A 19677-nucleotide genomic window follows, 5' to 3' on the forward strand; every position below is an offset into this window, starting at 1 on the left:
GAGATGTCTGTTTTGTGCCAGTGCTAGTTTCAGTCATAATGCAAATGTACTGTTTACTTTGCAAACTGAAAACCATTTCCTGTTTCAGACCACAGTTGTGATGTCCTGCTTAGTAACATAAATCGAACACATGGGCAAAATTCTTGTAAAAGTTTTTATAGCTACTTATTATTAGAACTATTTATAACTAGATTTTAGGGCTGTGTCCTGAGTCAGTTTCTCTTTTGCCTCTACACCAATGAATCAGAAATAGCCTAGGTTTAACTTCACTAAAATAACATCAAACTGATTAACATTAATTTTTTCAGTAACTTTTTTGTTGTCCAAATAAACACTTGTGACTTCCCCAAAACTTTTTTTTTGACATTTTACATGCTTGATTGATTCATTAGCGCTCTTTCAAAAATCAGAGACAAACTAAACAGCTTGCAGCTTTATACTGGCACTTTCACATCATATTTAATGTTCAGTCTATATCTTTACTGATATAGACTTCAATGACATAAACAGCACAAAATTGTATGTCACAGAGATAGGATATGGAAAAGGGAGGCAAACCCTCAACTCTCTGCCCTCTTATACTTCCTCTATACTTCCTTGCAGCTCTGTTATTAGACAGACCAACAGCCTTCATTTTTGCAGCACCCATCTTATCTAAATCATATCTAAAGCTGCGGGGCATTTGAGCTGGTCTGGTATCATGTGGTTTGCTGCACTGCAACTCTGCATAGTACTTTGAATGATGGCATTAGTGTTTTGATATTTACTGATGTAGATATATAATGTTTTTTTCTGCAGGCGGTATTCTCAACTTTTTTTTTTGAAAAAACACGAATGGTATTTTTCTGTGACTATGTGTACTGTCTCTCAATGTCTTCTTCATTTGTTGAGTCTTACACTGTCAAAATTCAGTTTTCAGACAGAAAATACATACTGGTTAATTCAATTTGTTTTACAAACCCTAATTCAAAAAGTATTCCAAAATAAATTTTTAAGAAGAAAGTACTTGATTTTGAAAATAATCCCGTTATGTTGATTTCTGATGCTAGAGCTCAGTTTCCTGTGGTGGTGATCACACTGGTTAAATGCCAGTATGACCCTCAAAGCAAATGACAAAGCCAGGTGATGATCTTCCATTGCTTTAATTGTCAGATTTAGTGGAACACTTGCATACGTGGGCATATGTGTGTGTATGTTGTGGAATTATATAGCATTATATAGCTTTTTAGCATTATACTTTTCAGCATTATACATTTAAGCAGGCCTCTGTGTGACCTTAGGAGCAAGAATAGTTGAAGCAACATTACAGGAACAAGATGCACAGACGGGATACTTATAGTACAAAAGTTGTAGACAAGAGGGGGGCAAAAGGGCAGTGTGAAGAACAGTTTAACACCTTGGATAAGTATAGACTAGAAAAGCAGAACTAAGGAGGAGAGCATAAACCCCTGGCGCAACACACACTTGACACCTACGAATCGCACACTGACATGACCCACACACACTCCCACAGTACAGACAGGAACACACACACATTGCAGGCAGAGACATGTACATCACACACACACATGCACAATTAAGATATGCAATTAAGAAAGGGGTTAAAGATAGGGCAAGACCTTAAAAGAAAAGGTAGAAGATGAGAGATGAGGAAGAAGTTGTTTTGATCGAAACTGTGCATGACGTATAGGTGAACGTGATAACAGAATAACAGGAAAGGTGGGAGGTAAATAGGGTTCGAAGAACTGCCCTTCGAATCTGCAAGATGCTTCATGCTGAGCTGATTCCCTCCTGCGCAGGGGTTGAAATAAAGAAGTTGATGAATTGAAGGAGTCTGTCTCGAGTCGTTTGTTGAGTCAGTCGTTGTGGTCTTTCACCAGGTCAGATTCAAAGGATCGGGAGAGGCGTCAGCACGCCGACAATGTGTGTGAGTGTATGTGTGTGTGGTTCTACAAAACAGAATGAAGAAAACAACACAGATTACAATCTAATGTAAACACCAATAATCACGTTAGTAGGCTACATAACATATTACAGCCACATACTTCTATTATGGACCTTATTACTACGCTGATGGCCTTTGCTTGTAGTAGGATGGAAATGGAAAGATGTAATCATCTTTCCATTACTTATGATGTTAAATAAAGTAAAATGAGGCAAATAAACATGATAAAAATCACCAACTCAAACTAAAACTTAGCTTAGTCTAGCCCAGGGGTGGGCAATCTCAGTCCATGAGGGCTGGTGTCCCTGTAGGTTTTAGATGTGTCCTCAAACCAACACAGCTGATTTAAATGGCTAAATTAGCTCCTCAACATGTCCTGAAGTTCTCCAGAGGCCTGGTAATGAACTAATCATGTGATTCAGGTGTGATGATCATTTAGCCATTTATTTTTAGCTCAAAATGACAACATTAACACAGTAAAACAGGTCTCTTTCTTAAACAGAAGCCTGTCATGCTTAACTTCGAGAATATAAGTAAATCTTTCTTTAAAAGAACTCTGTCCTGCTTAACTTAAAATTATATAAATTAATAGAAAGCAATAGAACAAAAATATTCTTGTAACAGTGCACATATAGTGCATTTAGTACAATTGGCTTCAGTTGAGATATTATTTCAGCTTTTCTAATGCTAATCAGCTGCTCCTGTTTGTAAACCCGCTTGTTCCCATGATTACGCATCATAACTCATCATCATTATTCATCTATGTATTACTTTTATGTATTAGTCGTCTATTTGTTGTAATCACCTATCCTTGCAGTTGTTTATTACACAAAATAAATTATATTATCACACTTCTGGCCACATAGCGCTGATATTCACTGCACATGCCCATATTAACCTTAACCAGAGGGTTTAAAAAAAATAAACCAGTGTTTACATACCATATCTGCTTCTGCCGTGGCCTGGTGGACAAAAAATTGGTTAAGGGTTCCCCGAGCTTTCACGCCCCTCATGTTCTTCATGTGCCCACCACTAGAAGCATGCCTATGGAAAAAGTGCGCCGGCACACAGTGCAGTGCGCTTTAAAGGTGTTATCGTGCACTTTTCCAGCCAGGTGTTTTCCTTTTCCCATTCCTCCCTGTACTTTTGCAGCCTATTTTTCTTTCTCTGAGGGGAACAAACATTGCTGCTCTAATGCTGGGCTCACACTGTGCGATTTTTGGCCCATTTTGAGACGATTTTTGAGTCGTGCGACCGATTTGGTGATCGGCCCGATTTTGGCCTTCATCGTGCATCGTGTAGTATACGTGGGGTAACGAGAAGCGATTAACACCTCACGACCAGCTCCCGATCATCAATCGCTCGTGAGGGTGTCACCACAGGTGCTCACACTGCTCACGCACAAACACGTAAACGTCGGTGAAAAAGATGGAGCAGCACAGCTGTGCAGCCTGTGATCTGGACACAAGCGATGGAGGCACAACTTGTAGAACTTTGGAAAGCTCATCCGAGCCTTTTCGATGTGGCATCACAAAATTATCACGACCACAACAACCGTGAAAATAGTTGGATTTACACTGCTGCTCAATCACAGCTGCCTGATTAATGTTTTTCATTAGCAATTTAGCAAAGTTGATGGTGGTGGTGTGTCTGTGTGAGTGAAAGACAGAGAGGGAGAGCGAGCGACAGATTTTCTGTTATAACTGTTGTGTGCCCACCTTATTACTAAATTAGGCAGAGCACTCCGAATTGAATCAGGACATAATGTCTTTATGTTGCTTTATTGAACACTGTCCATCTTACAACTGGCCACTTAACGGGGCTTCCTCCGGACAATAACATCCGGTTCAAAGGTCATCACCTTAAGACATAGCCATATCAATACATGACAATAACCTTCATTTTATGGAGGCACAGTGTGAGCACTCAGGTCACATCAGAGCATCGGGCGGTATAGTGTGAGACCTGCATCGTGACCTACGAACTTCTAACCCCTGCGAGTCAATCGTGCAGTTTGAGCAGGAGCTGAATAACGTGACTGAAAAAAATCGCACAGTGTCTGCCCAGCTTTAGGTGTACTGTCGTCCGAGACTTGCACCGCAGTGTCTGCGTTTGTTTCCCTGTTGGCCATGCTTCTTGTTGTGGTCATCTGTTGTCTTCCGGTATTTTCTCCGTAAGCGACCTTTCCTCGACCAATGAGATGAGCGGTAATCTGAATTGTCATACTCGAATTGTCAAAGTGTGCTGTCAGCTCATTGGTCACAAAGCAGGAGAGGGGCTGGGAATTATGTTTTCAAACAAAGCGTTAATTCCATTAAAAGTTATAGACTACTTTTGATTCTCACTGTATTACGGGACAAAGTGCGTCCCTTATTAGCTCAATACGGGACGTGTACTTTTGTTTCGAAATACGGGACGATTCCGTTTTTTAAGGGACGGTTGGCAACCCTACGTAGACTGAGAATGCCCACACTGGCTTAGCCAAAACTTAGCTTGGCCTCGCCAATCTTAGCTTAGCGATAACTTAGCATATAAAATGTGTAAGCAGAAGATGTCCAGAGTAGGGATGGGTACCGGTATCCATAACAGTAGTATCCAGACTGAAAAACAGCGCACATTTCAGTGCTTTATTTCGGTGCTTTTTTTTCCTGAGATGTCATACACTTTGGATTCTAGCCAATCATTTTACCTTTCCAAGGATAGTAGGCGGGGCCAGGAACGTAGTTCTTTTAGAGCAGAGCTACAGATTAAAAATGCCCAAGGCAAAGCGGTCAAAAGTCTGGCTGTACTTCACAGCAAAAAATGCGAACTCAGCAGCCTGCAATAAGTGCTTTAGGGTGATACTGTGCAAAAGAGGTAACACCTCGAATCTGATGAAACACCTAGCGACGTATAGCATTTTGTTAAAAGCCGAGAAATGCACCGTATTTGATAGCTTGCTGCAAGACCGAGCACCGAGCACATCTACTGCGGGTGTGGTGCCTGTTATTGGACCCGGAGTTAACATAACATATGACAAACAAGAAAAGACTCATAAACAAGAAGACATGGATGATAACATAAACTAGACCACACTCAACTACGACAAACTAATAAAAATACTAGAACTTCACATTACCACAATATATCATAAGGCACAACGGATTACAAGGTGCATTAAGCAAAACAAAACAGTCAGATAAGTCAAACTTTATTCAACGCATTCTTTTTGTGAACTGATGAAGACACTTGGATATAGTGATGGGAATTCCGTCTCTTTTTAGAGAACCACCTCTTTCGGCTCCGCTCACTCTTTCGGCTCCCAACCGGCTCTTCAGGTTCACTGTAAAAAAAAAAAAAAACGTTGCTAAAACTTAAAAACTCAAGGCAACCGACTGCATTTACGTTTTTAGGTTCTGATGGATAACTTATAATTTCAAGTTTAGGAGATAAGTTGCTTTAGCTAATGTTTTTGTGTTGACAAAATTAATAATTGTCCTTTTTCTCAACTCATATTTTATTGTTTTTGCAACGTATTTCCTAAAGTTTACACAACATATTTTTTTTGTTTTGCCAATCAATTTCCTAAAGTTTAGAAAAAGTATCTTTCATAGTTTTCATGAGGTGCTCCCTGTTGTACCAATGAATGTTTACACAGTTGATTTTCAAATAACTTTGTGTTCAAACACAACTGCACCACTGACAATGTTGACTTTTGAGATCAGCCATTTTTAACATACTGACAACATTCAGCCACAAATAAAGTCCTTCCAAAAACACAAAAAATTTTTTGTAACAAATGTTACTCATCCAATTTTAAAGGTGGTGTTGTCAGACAGAATATCAAACCTATCTTGATAGATAGTCACTAACAAACAGATTCAAAACATCAGATGGCAGGATGTGAACAACTTCTATCTGGTTTCCATACAGCAAACAACTTTCAAACAAATGTTTCCACCACTTGTCTTTTAATAGTAATGGTATCAACACTCCAATTTCCTGTGAAGTTCAGTATCGCGCCACATTGGTTATAAAACTAGTACAAATGTACATAAAACCAGATTATAAATTTTTTTTAAAACAGCTCAAGTTAGAATAAAACCTTTCAACATCTTATAATAACATGTTAGACATGAAATCTGCAATCAGCCATGCAAGCTACATTAGGTAAAGTTAGAACAGAAGACATTGATTCAGAACTTTCTGCACCATACCGTTTTCTTAAAGACAGAAATTAACTTTTTTCAGAGCAACTTGCCATGAAACCCAAAAACTGTAAATCAAAACAAATTGCCATTCTGTTTTACACAAGTTGCATTTGAGTTGAACATGTTGTCAAATAGGTTAGACTTTGGTTAAGAGCTTGGTTTTGAAGCTTCTTATCCTCTGGGAACAGGTAGATGTCAACTCCATAAAAATGTGTTGCACAGCTTCAAATGTGTACTTGAGTTCTTTGGGAAACTCCATGTTGAGCCCATAAAGTAGGCCAAACAGGTAGGCAAAGGCAGTGGGAAGGTCTGGCAGATCATCAAGAATAATGTCCTCTTCCAAAACAATGGCAGTGTTGACCACTGTGGACTGCGAGTTGGGTCCCACGTAGTCCTCCAGAACAGTGAGGATGCCCACCATAACACCTCGGGTTGCCCTCTCAACTGGATCTGCATCCTATGCAAAATAAAAAACAACAGTACATATAAGTCTCTGAAAACCAAAAATGAAGATTGAGTAGATTTGCATACTCACCAGACATGTTAAGAAGAGTTTGGTCTCGTCATCGCGAACAAATATCGGTAACCCTTCCAAACTGATGGTTCGTCGATGCTGGACTATGTTTGAGACCTAAAACAAGGAAATCAAATAAGACTCAGTCTCATTTATAAACCTACCATTTTGTTTTTAAAACACATTAAGTGTTGTTGCTCAAAATACAGCCTTAAGAAATAAGATGTTGAAATGAGTTATTACAGATAATTGGTCATGTTTTTGTCAGTTTTTTTTATTTATTTATTTTTTAAGTAATTTTGATGTGCAACAAATGTAGCACACTTATTACAACATTTATAACAAAAAGTGCCATGAGTGGGATGAGAGTTGAACTGTCTGTCATGACCTGCAATCTGCCAAACACAGCGCTGCTTGTTAGCTTATAATCCCATTCAGGACACACTTTTTGAAAACTAACAATTTTTACATCAATTTAGTAAATATTTAATAAAGTATCTTTCGTTACAGTGGGAACTTCAGGTTCCTCATAAACCAGACACAAATACATTTTTATATATTACCTGTTCATCAAACTTCTGCAACAGGGAATCCATGTCATTGCGGAAAGCAGCTTTTCTAATTCGATACAGCTTAATCAGCCGAAGTGAGTAAGTGTCGAGGGCAGTCATGAAGGTCCCCATGAGATCCTTGGTGGTAATGCGTGAGAATTCCGCACAAATCTACAAAGCAACAAAAAAAAAAAAAAAATAGAAGAAAACTTTTAAAGGTACATTATATAAAAATCACATTGTTTTCAAATTTGGTTAAGGCAGACGGCCAGGTGGCTTTCAGTCCTTGCAAAAGCGCAAAGTAGACCCCGTAGCATCCAAAAATATGAGATGCGCATGCGTACTCAGGCACAGAAAGGTGCCAATAGCTTCAACTCATGTAAAACTTGAATTCATTCATTTTTCCAGCAATAAATTTCATCTGAGACCAACTTTTGCTCCAAAACGTTAAATGATTAGTTGAAACCCTTAATGTATTTGAGTTTATGGGCCAACTGAACTTTTATTGTTGAATTGTGAAAGAAATGACTGTAAGCTCAACAACTGCAAGTTTGATTTTTTACAGTGTTGTTGCTTTAATTAATTTATTATCAACACCAATATAAAATTATGCACAAAAGAAATGACTAATGTTAAAAAAACCCTGTGGTTTTATTTATATATGTTTATATATAAATATATACCCCCTAGAGACAAAGCACGTACAAACTCCAAAACACGTACAAATTCCAAAGCACGTACAAAGCTACCTAGATCACTTAAATTACATAATTGAAAGCATATGTGTATTGTCTGTGTATTTATACACAAACTAAACAGCAGTGACTTTTGTAGGGTCACTGACGTTGTTAGCTGGTATATAATGATGTGCTAGGTGATCGCTAGTGACATAGCTATTGTGGTTTGTGTATCTATACACAAACAATCATATATATTCAAATAATTTAAAAAAAAGTTCATTTACCTGTTACTACCACACACCAAATCATGTCGTTGGTACTTCCTGGCTTGTGTAGCCACTAGGTAACAAAAGCTCAACACTGCCCCTAACCTGCTATGAGGGGATAGTGCCTGCAACTGAACCTGTGTAAACCATAGTTTTTTTATTTGTTTAACTCTGATACAAGTGCTCCATTGAGTTGGAGCTTGGCACAATCTTGTTAGAGGAGGGCGCTCTTTCACCTCTCACTCTTTTGTTCCAGTGGAGCCATAGGTTGAAAGGGCAGAGCACGTCGTACACCATTGTTGTCTTCTTCAGCGTCAATGTGGAAATCTTTTCACCCTTTGAGTTATTACTGTGTTTGTGGAATCTTCTTGCAATAGCTGGCATGAACCCAAGTGACTCGACCTTCGACCTAAACTGCTGTCAAGCTGGTCTGATCAGCACCCGGTCTCCCAGTCTGGGAATTCCCCACCTTGGGAGGATTTCAGCATTCACCATGTTATACTCACACATAAGGCCAAGTGTTGGAATTTAATAATCTTTAATACAAATATACCTCATTGTTACGTATCTCACAACTGCTTAATATTTAGCATCACACACTTGTTTATACTTTATTTCACACGGTTAAGTATTGTAAAGTTTTTTTCACAATTCGGCTGATAAATAAATATAATATTTATTCACCTAGATAATCCTACATTATTTATTTTTAAAAGTGATTATTATTATCCAATGTTTGATGATTTGTTTTTTTTTTTTTTGTTTGCCTGTCCCGTTTGGCTCTTTTGCCATCAGAATTGTTGTCTAAAGGCAAAGAAAGATGCCCAACGGATTTACTTTACATACAGGCACACACATATACAAACATCCATTCCCACCCTCATGCTCTCATATGCACTTACTCCACACTCAACCAACGTGGAGACAGACATAAAGAGACGCTGTACACACGATCACACTCCCCAAGCGTACTCTACAAACCGGGTCTAGGTACCCTTGCCCCTGGAGGGGGAACTGCACCCAGACCCAGGTGGTGTTACCCTTTTCCCTGCGGTGGGGGGAGGCAGACCGCCCCGACTCCGCAGCAGCAGGGAGTCCCCACACTCCAGACCGCAGTCGGACGGCCAACTCCTCCTCCTAGCCCCCCAGCTCCAGCAGGTCGCAGAGAATGGGGGTGAGAGAAGACTCCAAACCTCCCTCCACCCGCTCATTGTAGTGTTGATGCATGTGTGTTCTAAGGTGCATTTAAAACCCAGGAGTGCATGGAGCTACCTGCCAGAGAGCAGCAGGTAAGCGCATGGTCCCTCCTGCTAGCCCTCAATGTCTACGTGTATGTAACCTTGAGAGGTGGGCAACGACGCCAGGGGTGGGGTGTACACCCTGATGGTACTTTGGATTCCGTGTATCGTGCCCACCCCCAAGATCCTATATGTATGTGTAATGAGAGTGTGAGTAATGTGAATGTCTAAGTTGTGGGATAAAATTGAGGCAGAGGCAGCCAGAAGGGGACGGGGGGGGGGGGGGGGGGGGGGGGGGGAGACGGGACGGGACGGGGGGGGGGGGGTAGCCTCCTCTGCACCCTGGTGACATACCCCTACTCCAAGGTCCTGCATGTGTGGGTGGTTGTGGTGAAGCGGGAAGAGGGAGGCAGCTTGAGATGGGGAGGGAAGGAAGGGAGGGGCAAGTGACCCCTCCCTGGGGCCAGCTCCCCCGCTGACCCCAGTAGGCACCCCCATACTCCGCGACCTGCCAGGGAAAGGGGGCCCAGGCCCATCCAGACCGGGGCCCAGCGCAGCAGCGCCTCCCGGCCCCACAGAGCCCGGGACAGTCCACCCAACCCCACCACAGAGAAAACTGCACCCACCCCACCATCCACTCATCTTCCAGACTACATAAGACAATAAACACCCAGGCTGAGATCTTCCTCCACCTCTCCTGTATCTCCCCCTCCTGCAGGGAGAGCTCCCGAGGAGAGGAAAGCTCCTGCAAGATGTGACAATCTCCCCCACCAGTTGAAGAGCCCCCCAGGTGGCTCGATGCACCGGCGGCACCCTGCTCCAGGGCTGGGCCCCCATGCACCCACCCACCCACAACCCCGGCAACACACCAACCAGGACCCAAGCCCCCGAGGCCCGGCCCGGGCCCCAGCCCAGAGACGGAGCGCCCCCAGAACCTCACGCCCATCCTGGACCCACCCAGGGGCAGCCAGGCTACCAGGTCAGTAACCCACGTCCGTCAGCACAGACCCTCCCCTAGCCCCGCTGCACGCAGCCGCGAGGAAACAGTCACCTGAGAGCCAACAGAGCCCCTAACCGGACATGACCGCTACCCCGGGTTGAGCCCCCCAAGGAAGATGCCTCCGGGGAACCCCCCGACGCCCTACGCCTGTCCCTACCCCCACACCAATCACAACAGTGAAGGCAGGACCAAACTATGACCCCCCACCCCCACTAGGTGATGGAGCTGATCAAAGGAGCCCAGAGCAATTGATCTGATGTGGTGGCAGAGGCTGTATCAAGACTAATGTAATCTAATAGATAATTTCTATATTGGTTAGAATTAAGATTGTTTTTATTTTTCCAGTTCATGAGGACTGTTTTCTTGGCTATGCATAGGGCAGTGAAAACCATATGGGCGATATTCTTTTCTGAAGTGACATTATCTAAGCTGCCCAACAAACACACTAAGGGGGAAGTTGGAATGTTACATTTCAGACACTTCGATAAGTCTTCACATATCTCGCGCGAAAACTGCTGAACTGGTGGACAGAACCAAAGAGCGTGGATATAATTGTCCGGTGAATTGGTTTGGCAGTGTGAGCAGTTGTTGGTAGACGTAAAGCCCATCTTGAACATCCGATGACCTGTATAGTGTACTCTATGTAATATTTTGTATTGAATTAATTGAAGACTGGGATTTCTAATTAGATGAAAGGTTTTTAAGCAAATCTGAGACCAGAAGTTTAGGTCTAAGTTAACTGATAAATCCGCTTCCCATTTTGCAATAGGAAGTGATATTGATTCATCTGTTTTAGAAAGCATTCTGTATATTTTGGATAGTAATTTGGGGGGTTTAAGAGTAAGAAATTGAACCACACTTGGTGGTGTTTGTAGTTCAACTTGACCCGGTTTAAATTTCTTTTTTACTATGGATTTAATTTGTTGATATTCTAAAAATCTTTTCTTGTTTATCCCATATTGTGTAACTAGTCCGTCAAATGAGATAAATTCTGTTCCTTCTAGTATATGTTCTAAATATTTGATTCCTTTACCACTCCAATCTGAAAAGTTTATCATATTATTTTGTAATATGTCAGGGTTGTTCCAGATAGGTGGAGGTTTGCATGGGATTAATGAAGACGCTGTCAATTTTAGAAACTCCCACCATGCTGTCAGAGAAGAGCTGATGTTGATGCTTTTAAAGCATTCATGTCGTTGGATGTTTGAGCTGATAAATGGTAGGTCTGAGATCTCTAGATTATTGCAAAGTGCTTGTTCTACATCTAACCAAGGTTCATCTAAGAGGGTGTGTTTTAGCCATCCTGAGATAAACTGAAGCCTGTTGGCTAAGAAGTAGTGCTGAAAGTTAGGCAGTTCTAGTCCTCCTTTATCCTTGGTCTTTTGTAGTGTTTTTAAGCTTATACGTGGGGGTTTATTTTTCCAAAGGAATTTGGACATACATGAATCTAGAGATCTGAACCAATCTTGTGGCGGTTTAGTTGGGATCATTGAGAATAAATAATTTATTTTTGGTAAGACCATCATTTTTATAGCGGCAACCCTTCCCATGAGTGATATGGGTAGACATTTCCATCTAGCCAGATCATCTTCTACCTTCTTTAAAAGTGGGATATGGTTTAATTTAGTTAGATCTGCAAGCTTGGGAGAAACATTAATACCTAAATATTTTATATTTCCCGATTGCAGTGGTGTAGAAGAGGAATTATGGAGGGAGCAATTAATCGGTAGAACTGTAGATTTTGACCAGTTAATTGAGTAATCTGATATTCTTGCAAAAGAGTTTATCAATTCAATCACCCCAGAGATATTGGTTTGTGAATTTTGGAGAAAGAGTAACACATCATCCGCATAAAGGCTGATTTTATGTTCCACGTTCTTGCATTTTATGCCCTTAATTACTGAATTCTGTCTAATTGCTGCTGCTAGTGGTTCAATAAAAATTTGACCATTGTTGTCTTCTTCAGCGTCAATGTGGAAATCTTTTCACCCTTTGAGTTATTACTGTGTTTGTGGAATCTTCTTGCAATAGCTGGCATGAACCCAAGTGGCTCGACCTTCGACCTAAACTGCTGTCAAGCTGGTCTGATCAGCACCCGGTCTCCCAGTCTGGGAATTCCCCACCTTGGAAGGATTTCAGCATTCACCATGTTATACTCACACATAAGGCCAAGTGTTGGAATTTAATAATCTTTAATACAAATATACCTCATTGTTACGTATCTCACAACTGCTTAATATTTAGCATCACACACTTGTTTATACTTTATTTCACACGGTTAAGTATTGTAAAGTTTTTTTCACAATTCGGCTGATAAATAAATATAATATTTATTCACCTAGATAATCCTACATTATTTATTTTTAAAAGTGATTATTATTATCCAATGTTTGATGATTTTTTCAGTAAATACTACTGATACACATATCAGTTTATTTGTAAAACAACACAGGAACAGTGATTACAAGAATGATCACAGTTGTCATTATTTATTGGGTTAAAAAAACTTTTAAAGAGCAAAAGCAGAAGAATAAGAATCTGTGAGACTGTTTGGCATCATAATATCATGATAATGATATAATGATCTTATATTATAATAATGAATACACTGAACTGTAGGAAGGTCAAATATCTAATATCTAATATAAATTTTTGCATGATATTGGTAAGAAGAAGTCATCTTACAATAAGACATCAACATTACACACTGTTTATTAACACATGGAAATAAATGGCAGGCTGTGTGAATGAATTATCCTTAAAGTATGTTTTAACTGCCCAATCCATGCTTATCTAAGATGGCATCTGTGGGAGCTGTCATGTCCCGTCAACTAAATTTGCCTGGTATTGTTTGTGTTTTACAAAGTGAACTGGACACAAAAGTAATACTGATTTTGATTTTGCTGACTGGTTCTTCTTCTGGGAAGTAACATTGTTATAATCACACAACAACAACAACAACAACAATAATAATAATAATAATAATAATAATAATAATAATAATGGCACAAAGTTAATGTAGTCAGGAAAAACAATACAGTGAAGAAATAAACCATCACAGCACCATTTAAACAATTAGCTGTTTCCATTAGATTCATTTTTAGATTCATTTCATAAGCACATAATTTTATTAAACCTTATAAAAATTTAATCTGCCGTTATATTTACAGCTGGTAAAAAGTCCCCCAAATTTTTCAATCAAAGGTTTTAACATGTTTATTAATCTCATATACAGCCTTATACCTCAGTAATCAAATCTGACTTTTCTCTGCTCTGCCTGGTGTTCACTGACTTCATGTCACTGGCAGAGTGTTTTTTCTCTTCCTTCAAGGCACTCTCCAGCACATTCAGGATGGATTTTCGGACTTCAGCCTTAAAATCTTGTCTTAAGAAGACATACAGCAGTGGATTCAGGCAGCAGTGAAGAACCATCAAATTCGAGGCGACATTCGACACAATTAGAAAGGCAAAGTGAAATGTTGCATTTGGTGCCTTAAATATCACCAGCTGAATAAGATCAATGATGTAATAGGGAGCCAAGCACAGAAAAAAGGCAACAATAATGGAAGTGATAACTTTAAAGGGGCGACTTGATTGGCTGGCCAGGCTGTGGTTTCTCCTGAGACGATGGATGATGACAGCATAACAAGAGACAATGACAGTGAAGGGGACTGCAAATCCGAGAAGGAAGTGGGTGATAACAATGGTCTGAATGACAGTTGGTGTTGCTTTTTCAAAAAAACCGATGTTGGAGCAGTAAGTTGTGTTTTCAGTTTCTATCTTTGTGTCCATGTAAAAATAATGTTGAATGTTGACAATCAAAGCCAACATCCAAACACACAGACTAACATAGGTTGCACTGCGTACATTTCGGTGGTTCTGAGCCCAGACAGGCCACACCACAGACACACATCTGTCCACACTGATCACCACCATAATGTAGACACTGGCATACAAGTTTAGAATGATTAGAGTGCCGCACAGCTTGCACATGAAATTGCCAAAGGGCCAGTGAAACTGCAAAGCCAGGGATGTTGCTCTAAGGGCTAGAAACACTGCAAAGATGAAGTCAGCCACAGCAATGTGGAGGTACCAAATTGTGTTAACAGTTTTCTTCATCCTGAACCCGGTCACCCAGATAACCAGTCCATTCCCGAGCACACCGAGGAGAGACACCAGGGAGAAAACAACAACAGCCACGGTGGTAAGAGACGAAAACAAGTCAACCCAAGAATCGTTTAGATCAGGTGCAGCAGTTGTATTGATTAGACTGGCCATCTCCATTATTGTTTATCAAGAAACCTGTAATATCAAGAAAACAAAAAGAACAGAAAAGAGACATCAGGGTCTGTATGAATGTATGTAAAGTAATATTTAATTTTCCTAATCTTTTAGATTTCTGCTTGAGTAGAGCTGTTAAGCTGTTAAGGCAGATTAAGGTCTAGATTTCACAAGTGATAAGCCAAGAAGGAAATGAAGAAATTTCAAAGTGAATTTAAGAGATGAACTAATCAATTAAAGCAATTTTTAAAATAAGATATTGTATCTCAAGATGAATAAGTTTTACAACAAAGTGGGTATAACAGGGACATGCTTGTTGTTAACACAGTAACTCATGAAGTTACTGAAATTATCAATAAAAGGTGCAGGAAAATAAGGAGGTGTTTTTGTCTGACCTTTGATTTATGTAACAATTAGACACAAGGATGAAAAAAAGAACAAAATTTGGTGACAAAAGGTTTGATAAAATCTCTTAAATGATTTTAAATGAAGTAATCTTAAAAAGCAGCACTTATTGTGAAGCAAAATATTTAAGCTCATTCAAACTATGCTATTTTAATCTATTCAATGAGTGGTGCATATATGTAAAAATAAATCCATAGATGATGATTTTCATGAACCAGCAGCCTTTTTCAGAAGTTGAAATATTTTGCCACAAAGGCAGATTCCCCTCTGTTCATGTTGCCCAGTGCAATTTCATGTCAGTTGTAATTAAAGACTTTTTATGTTTATGTAATGAGGAGAACTGTAATGACCTTCGTGTTTGGTTTGAATACACCTTAATACAGCAAAGCGTTTTTTACAACAATTAGAAACAGACAGAAAAACATACGCACGATCACTGTGTGAGAAACAAGTTATAATATGACAGAAAACAATTACTTCAAGAATTCTCATCAAAGCAGTGCTCTCTCTTAAATGCAACAGCTTAGCTTGTTTGCTTAATTTTAATAAATTATCTTATTGTATTATGTAAATACCAGGGTCAGTCTATTCCTGCATAGCAAATATGTGATGATTTTACAAACTTACAAAAGGAAAATATCAAAGATCATTTACCTTTAGGGAAGCTCCCTTGTTGGTTGTTGATGAATGCAATGCAGAAAAATGCCAGGTTAATATATGTGAGGTAAGACGTCACTGCCCACAAAGAAAGAAATTGAGAGAGAGCGAGAGGGAGAGAGAGAGAGAGCAAAAGATGTCTAAAATCTAAAATATAGTGTGCCACCAGTATAGCTCTGTTATCAGCATCCTGTTTTGCAAGCTTGGTCAGCTTTTGTATTTACTCTGAAAGTTGCCATTTTTGCCCTTACATTTATCTCATTTATTCTTTCTCTTGATTCTTAGTTTATTTCTGTCTTAACTTTTACAGTGTTCAAAGAATTAAAGGGACACTTTGAAAACACATCAGACCTTAATGGGAAAACAATGTGCCGAGCTTGAAGGACAGACTGCCCGCATAGGCGAGAGGGGAATTTTAAAAAAAATATTGTAGGAGGTGACTTTGCCTCTGAACAGGAAAATATGTACAGTCGGGGGTCAAAGTGGGTTCAGCAGGTGGGGAAACAATGACTCTCTTCTCTTTTTGCTTCTCTCTCTTAGCTTTTTGTTAAAGCAAAAATAATAACCCTACTTTGAAAATGGAAAACTAGAAAGAACAGATATTTATTTAAAATGTAGGGACCGTCACTCACCAGGAGAAATGCAGGACTAAGTGGACAATGGGCAGTGAACAATTTCATTACATTATCTAATGGCAGTCAGGGTGCTGTTACCTTGCCTAGAGGTGTGTGCATTACTTCAAAGATTAGCAGTACCCAGTAGAGGAGGCACCGGAAGCAATGTGAGAGAAGTGGGGCAAGCCTATTAGGCCACCTATTAGGTAATTCAATTAGTTATTATTGCCAATGATTGCTCACTAGATCACAAAATATACCACATACTTTTATGAACCACAAAGGTGAGGGACCGCTGTGTTTTCAATAAGTCTTGGACTCTGTCATTCAGCTAGCTGGGTTAACAAGCTACCGCACCAACTGAGCCTTAAGTTAAGACTCATGGTGGGGAAGTGTGTGTTTACATCATTGACGCTTGGTGCTAAAGTGCTACTGTTGTGCACAAATGCTGTCCTCCACTGGCAGTTTATTATCATTGAGAAGAAAGGCAAGACCATCAGACCCTGCGTAGAAAACATTGCATTTGTTCACATCTCCTTTTGAGTTATTACAGGGAGCAACCATCTTCAGTAAACTGGACATGCAGAATACTTACCATCTGGTAAGAGTAAAGGAAGTGGATGAGTGGATGAATACCTCCACCAGGAAGACGAACTCAGCCAGCCTCACCTCTGCCATTTTGAGTATCTGGTGATACCTTTTGGTCTTTCGAATGTCCCCTCTGTGTTTCAGTCCCTCGTGAATAACGTCCTCCAGGACTTCATTAATCGCTTTGTCTTCGTCTACATGCTTATCTTTTTGAAATCAGCCCAAGAACATGAAACCCACGTCAGGCAAGTGCTACAATGTTTGTTGGGGAATAAACTTTTTGTAAATAGAAAAAAATATGAATTTCACATTGACACAGCTTCCTTCTTGTGCTACAGAGTAGAGAAAGGCAACCTCAAACCAGAGCCTGCAAAAGTGAGGTAGTAGTAGACTTGCCAGTCCATCTAACCACATGCATCTCCAATGTTTCCAGAGTTTTGCTAGCTTGTATCGCTGTTTCATCGGCGATTTCAGCAAAATGGCCTTACTCTTAACACATCTAACCTCTCCAAAAGTTTCTTTTAGTGGTGTGCGGATCGATTTTGAAATATCGATTCTTCCGATACCAGTAATTTATGTTCTAGTACTTTGGGGTAAATTTTTAGTTTTTCATTAACAGGAAAGCAGTGGAAACAAACTATATCATTCGAATTGGAAGGAACTACTTCCTCTTACGCCTTTCATAGTCATGTGCGAAATACGGCTGTATAAATGTGTCGCAGCCCCTGGCGTGCGCACTCACAACAATGGCTGAGCGTAAACAGAGTCATGTGTGGACGTATTTTACCTCCACAAACAGTCAAGACGCGGTTTGCGATACATGTGGCAAGACAGTGAGGTGTGGTGGCAACAGCACTAACCTCGTCAAACACCTCAGAGTAAATCATGTCACAGAATATGAGCTTATGTTGAGACAAACTGAAGAGGAGGACAGGGACAGGTGCTACCAGGGCGAGACAGACGTCTCTCGCGGAGTCCTTTAGTACTGCAGGCAGGCAACATGCTCAAATAGTGCACAACTTCAGGTTTTTTATTTCTGTATGATAATTCTGCATTATTAAGCAATGAGAACAAGTAGTCTGATGTCCTGATCATTATGAAGCTATATTACTATATTCTCATTACAATTTCATAATACAATTATATATTGTATTATGAAATACAATAAAACATTACGTTTTTGTACAGAGTATCGGTATCGGATCAGTATCGTCGATACCACCCTGAATTTTAGTTGGTATCGGATTGGAAAGGAAATCAGTGGTATCGCACATCACTAGTCTCTTTCCAGTGGAATCCTTCAGCGTAGTCAGTGTTTGATCTCCTGAAGAAATGTTTCGCCACCACTCCAGTCCTGTCCCAGCCTGATATTAACTGCTAATTTATCATCGAAGTGGATGCCTCAGACTCTGATATAAGAGCAGTCCTCTCTCAGTAACGGGAAACTGCATCCATGTGCTAATTTCTCCTAGTTGTCTCCTTGATTGCAGTGGGTATGCCGATCGCAACAGAACCCCTGCACCAACTTACACCAAAGGCCAGAAGGTTTGGTTCTCTACTCAGTAATTGGGAGTACTCTCCCAGTTGGACCATGTGAAATAGAGTCTATGGCCAACCCGGTTTTGTGCATCTGAAGCTGCTTCTCAATATGCAAACTCATAATGCGTTCCATGTATCTCAACTAAAACCTGTCCACTCCACATTCTGGTGAAATCACTGTAAAGTGCACTAAACTATGATTCATTTCCACACTGATCACTAGAATGTAGACCATGACAAATGTGTTCATATAGACCATATTTATGGTGTATCACACTCAGGGGTAGAGATCTTGCAAAGAAGAAGTCAGCTACAGCAAGGTTGAGGTACTGAAATGTATTGACTGTTTTCTTCATCTTGATCGTGGTCACTCAGATATCCACTTGATTCCAGAGCACGCAAGGCAAGAGCCCAGGGAGAAAACAACAATACGGATGTTGGTGAGAGACTGAAATAACTCAGCATACACAGAGCCATTTGGATCAGGTTCAGCAGTTATATTGATTTGACTGAAAGAGTTAATTGTTATATCCATCATAGTCTTGAGACCAGTGAAGATGATATAAAGAAACAATACAAATGTATGTAAATCTTTAATATTTCTACTGTAATGCTTGCAGAGTAGAGATTTTCTATATGAGCACAGATTTAGGCACTGAAAGTTGTCTAGGCCTTCATACTGTGGAGCTAAGAAAGAAGCAAAGAAGAGTAAAATTTAGCATAAATTAATGACATAAAATACCAAAATTCAGAAAACCCGAATTTTTCACTCTTGAGATGAAAAATAACAATACAGGAGTGTGCTACGAAGTGATTTACATGTGTGGGACATGTGGGGACAGTGTTAAAACAGTGACGTATGATATTACTGAAGTCATCTTTGAGTAAGAAAATAAAAACATGTACACTTTCTCTTTGTTTGTCCTCCTGTACAGCATGTCGGTGTAATTTCACAACATAGACACAAGCATTAAAATGCAAGTATGAAAACAAGTTGATGACCAAAAATTTAGAAAGCCTATTTTGTAAACATTTTAAATATTTTATAAGCACTCATATACCACAATATACAACCTTGATGAGTGTCACTGATGTCTGCAGTTAGATGCTGCCAAAACAATAAGAAAATATTTGCATATATTCCTGGTTTGGATACAGCTCTTTTTATCACTATTCTGCATAGTTCTTTTTGTTGCCATTGTTTTTGTG

At 39.9% G+C, this 19677-nt stretch overlaps 2 protein-coding genes across 2 annotated transcripts; both read right to left on the bottom strand.

Moving 5' to 3' along the window:
* Positions 1-6136: 6136 nt before the first annotated feature.
* Positions 6137-7374, bottom strand: LOC309717034 (uncharacterized protein). The gene is made up of 3 exons (XM_082551243.1): positions 7213-7374; positions 6671-6766; positions 6137-6592 (listed from the first exon to the last, which is right to left on the bottom strand). Exons 1-3 carry the CDS (start codon positions 7330-7332, stop codon positions 6272-6274), a joined length of 537 nt encoding a protein of 178 aa, XP_082407369.1. The 5' UTR covers positions 7333-7374; the 3' UTR covers positions 6137-6271.
* A 6247-nt stretch (positions 7375-13621) lies between these two features.
* On the bottom strand, positions 13622-14685 carry LOC309717033 (chemerin-like receptor 1; the record flags this gene model as incomplete). Its single annotated transcript, XM_082551242.1, has 1 exon — positions 13622-14685. The coding sequence occupies exon 1, from the start codon at positions 14666-14668 to the stop codon at positions 13622-13624; it is 1047 nt and encodes a 348-aa protein (XP_082407368.1). The 5' UTR covers positions 14669-14685.
* Positions 14686-19677: the final 4992 nt, after the last annotated feature.

Source organism: Aulonocara stuartgranti (assembly GCF_965226115.1).
Source record: "Aulonocara stuartgranti genome assembly, chromosome: 11".
Classification (NCBI taxonomy): Eukaryota; Metazoa; Chordata; class Actinopteri; order Cichliformes; family Cichlidae; genus Aulonocara; species Aulonocara stuartgranti.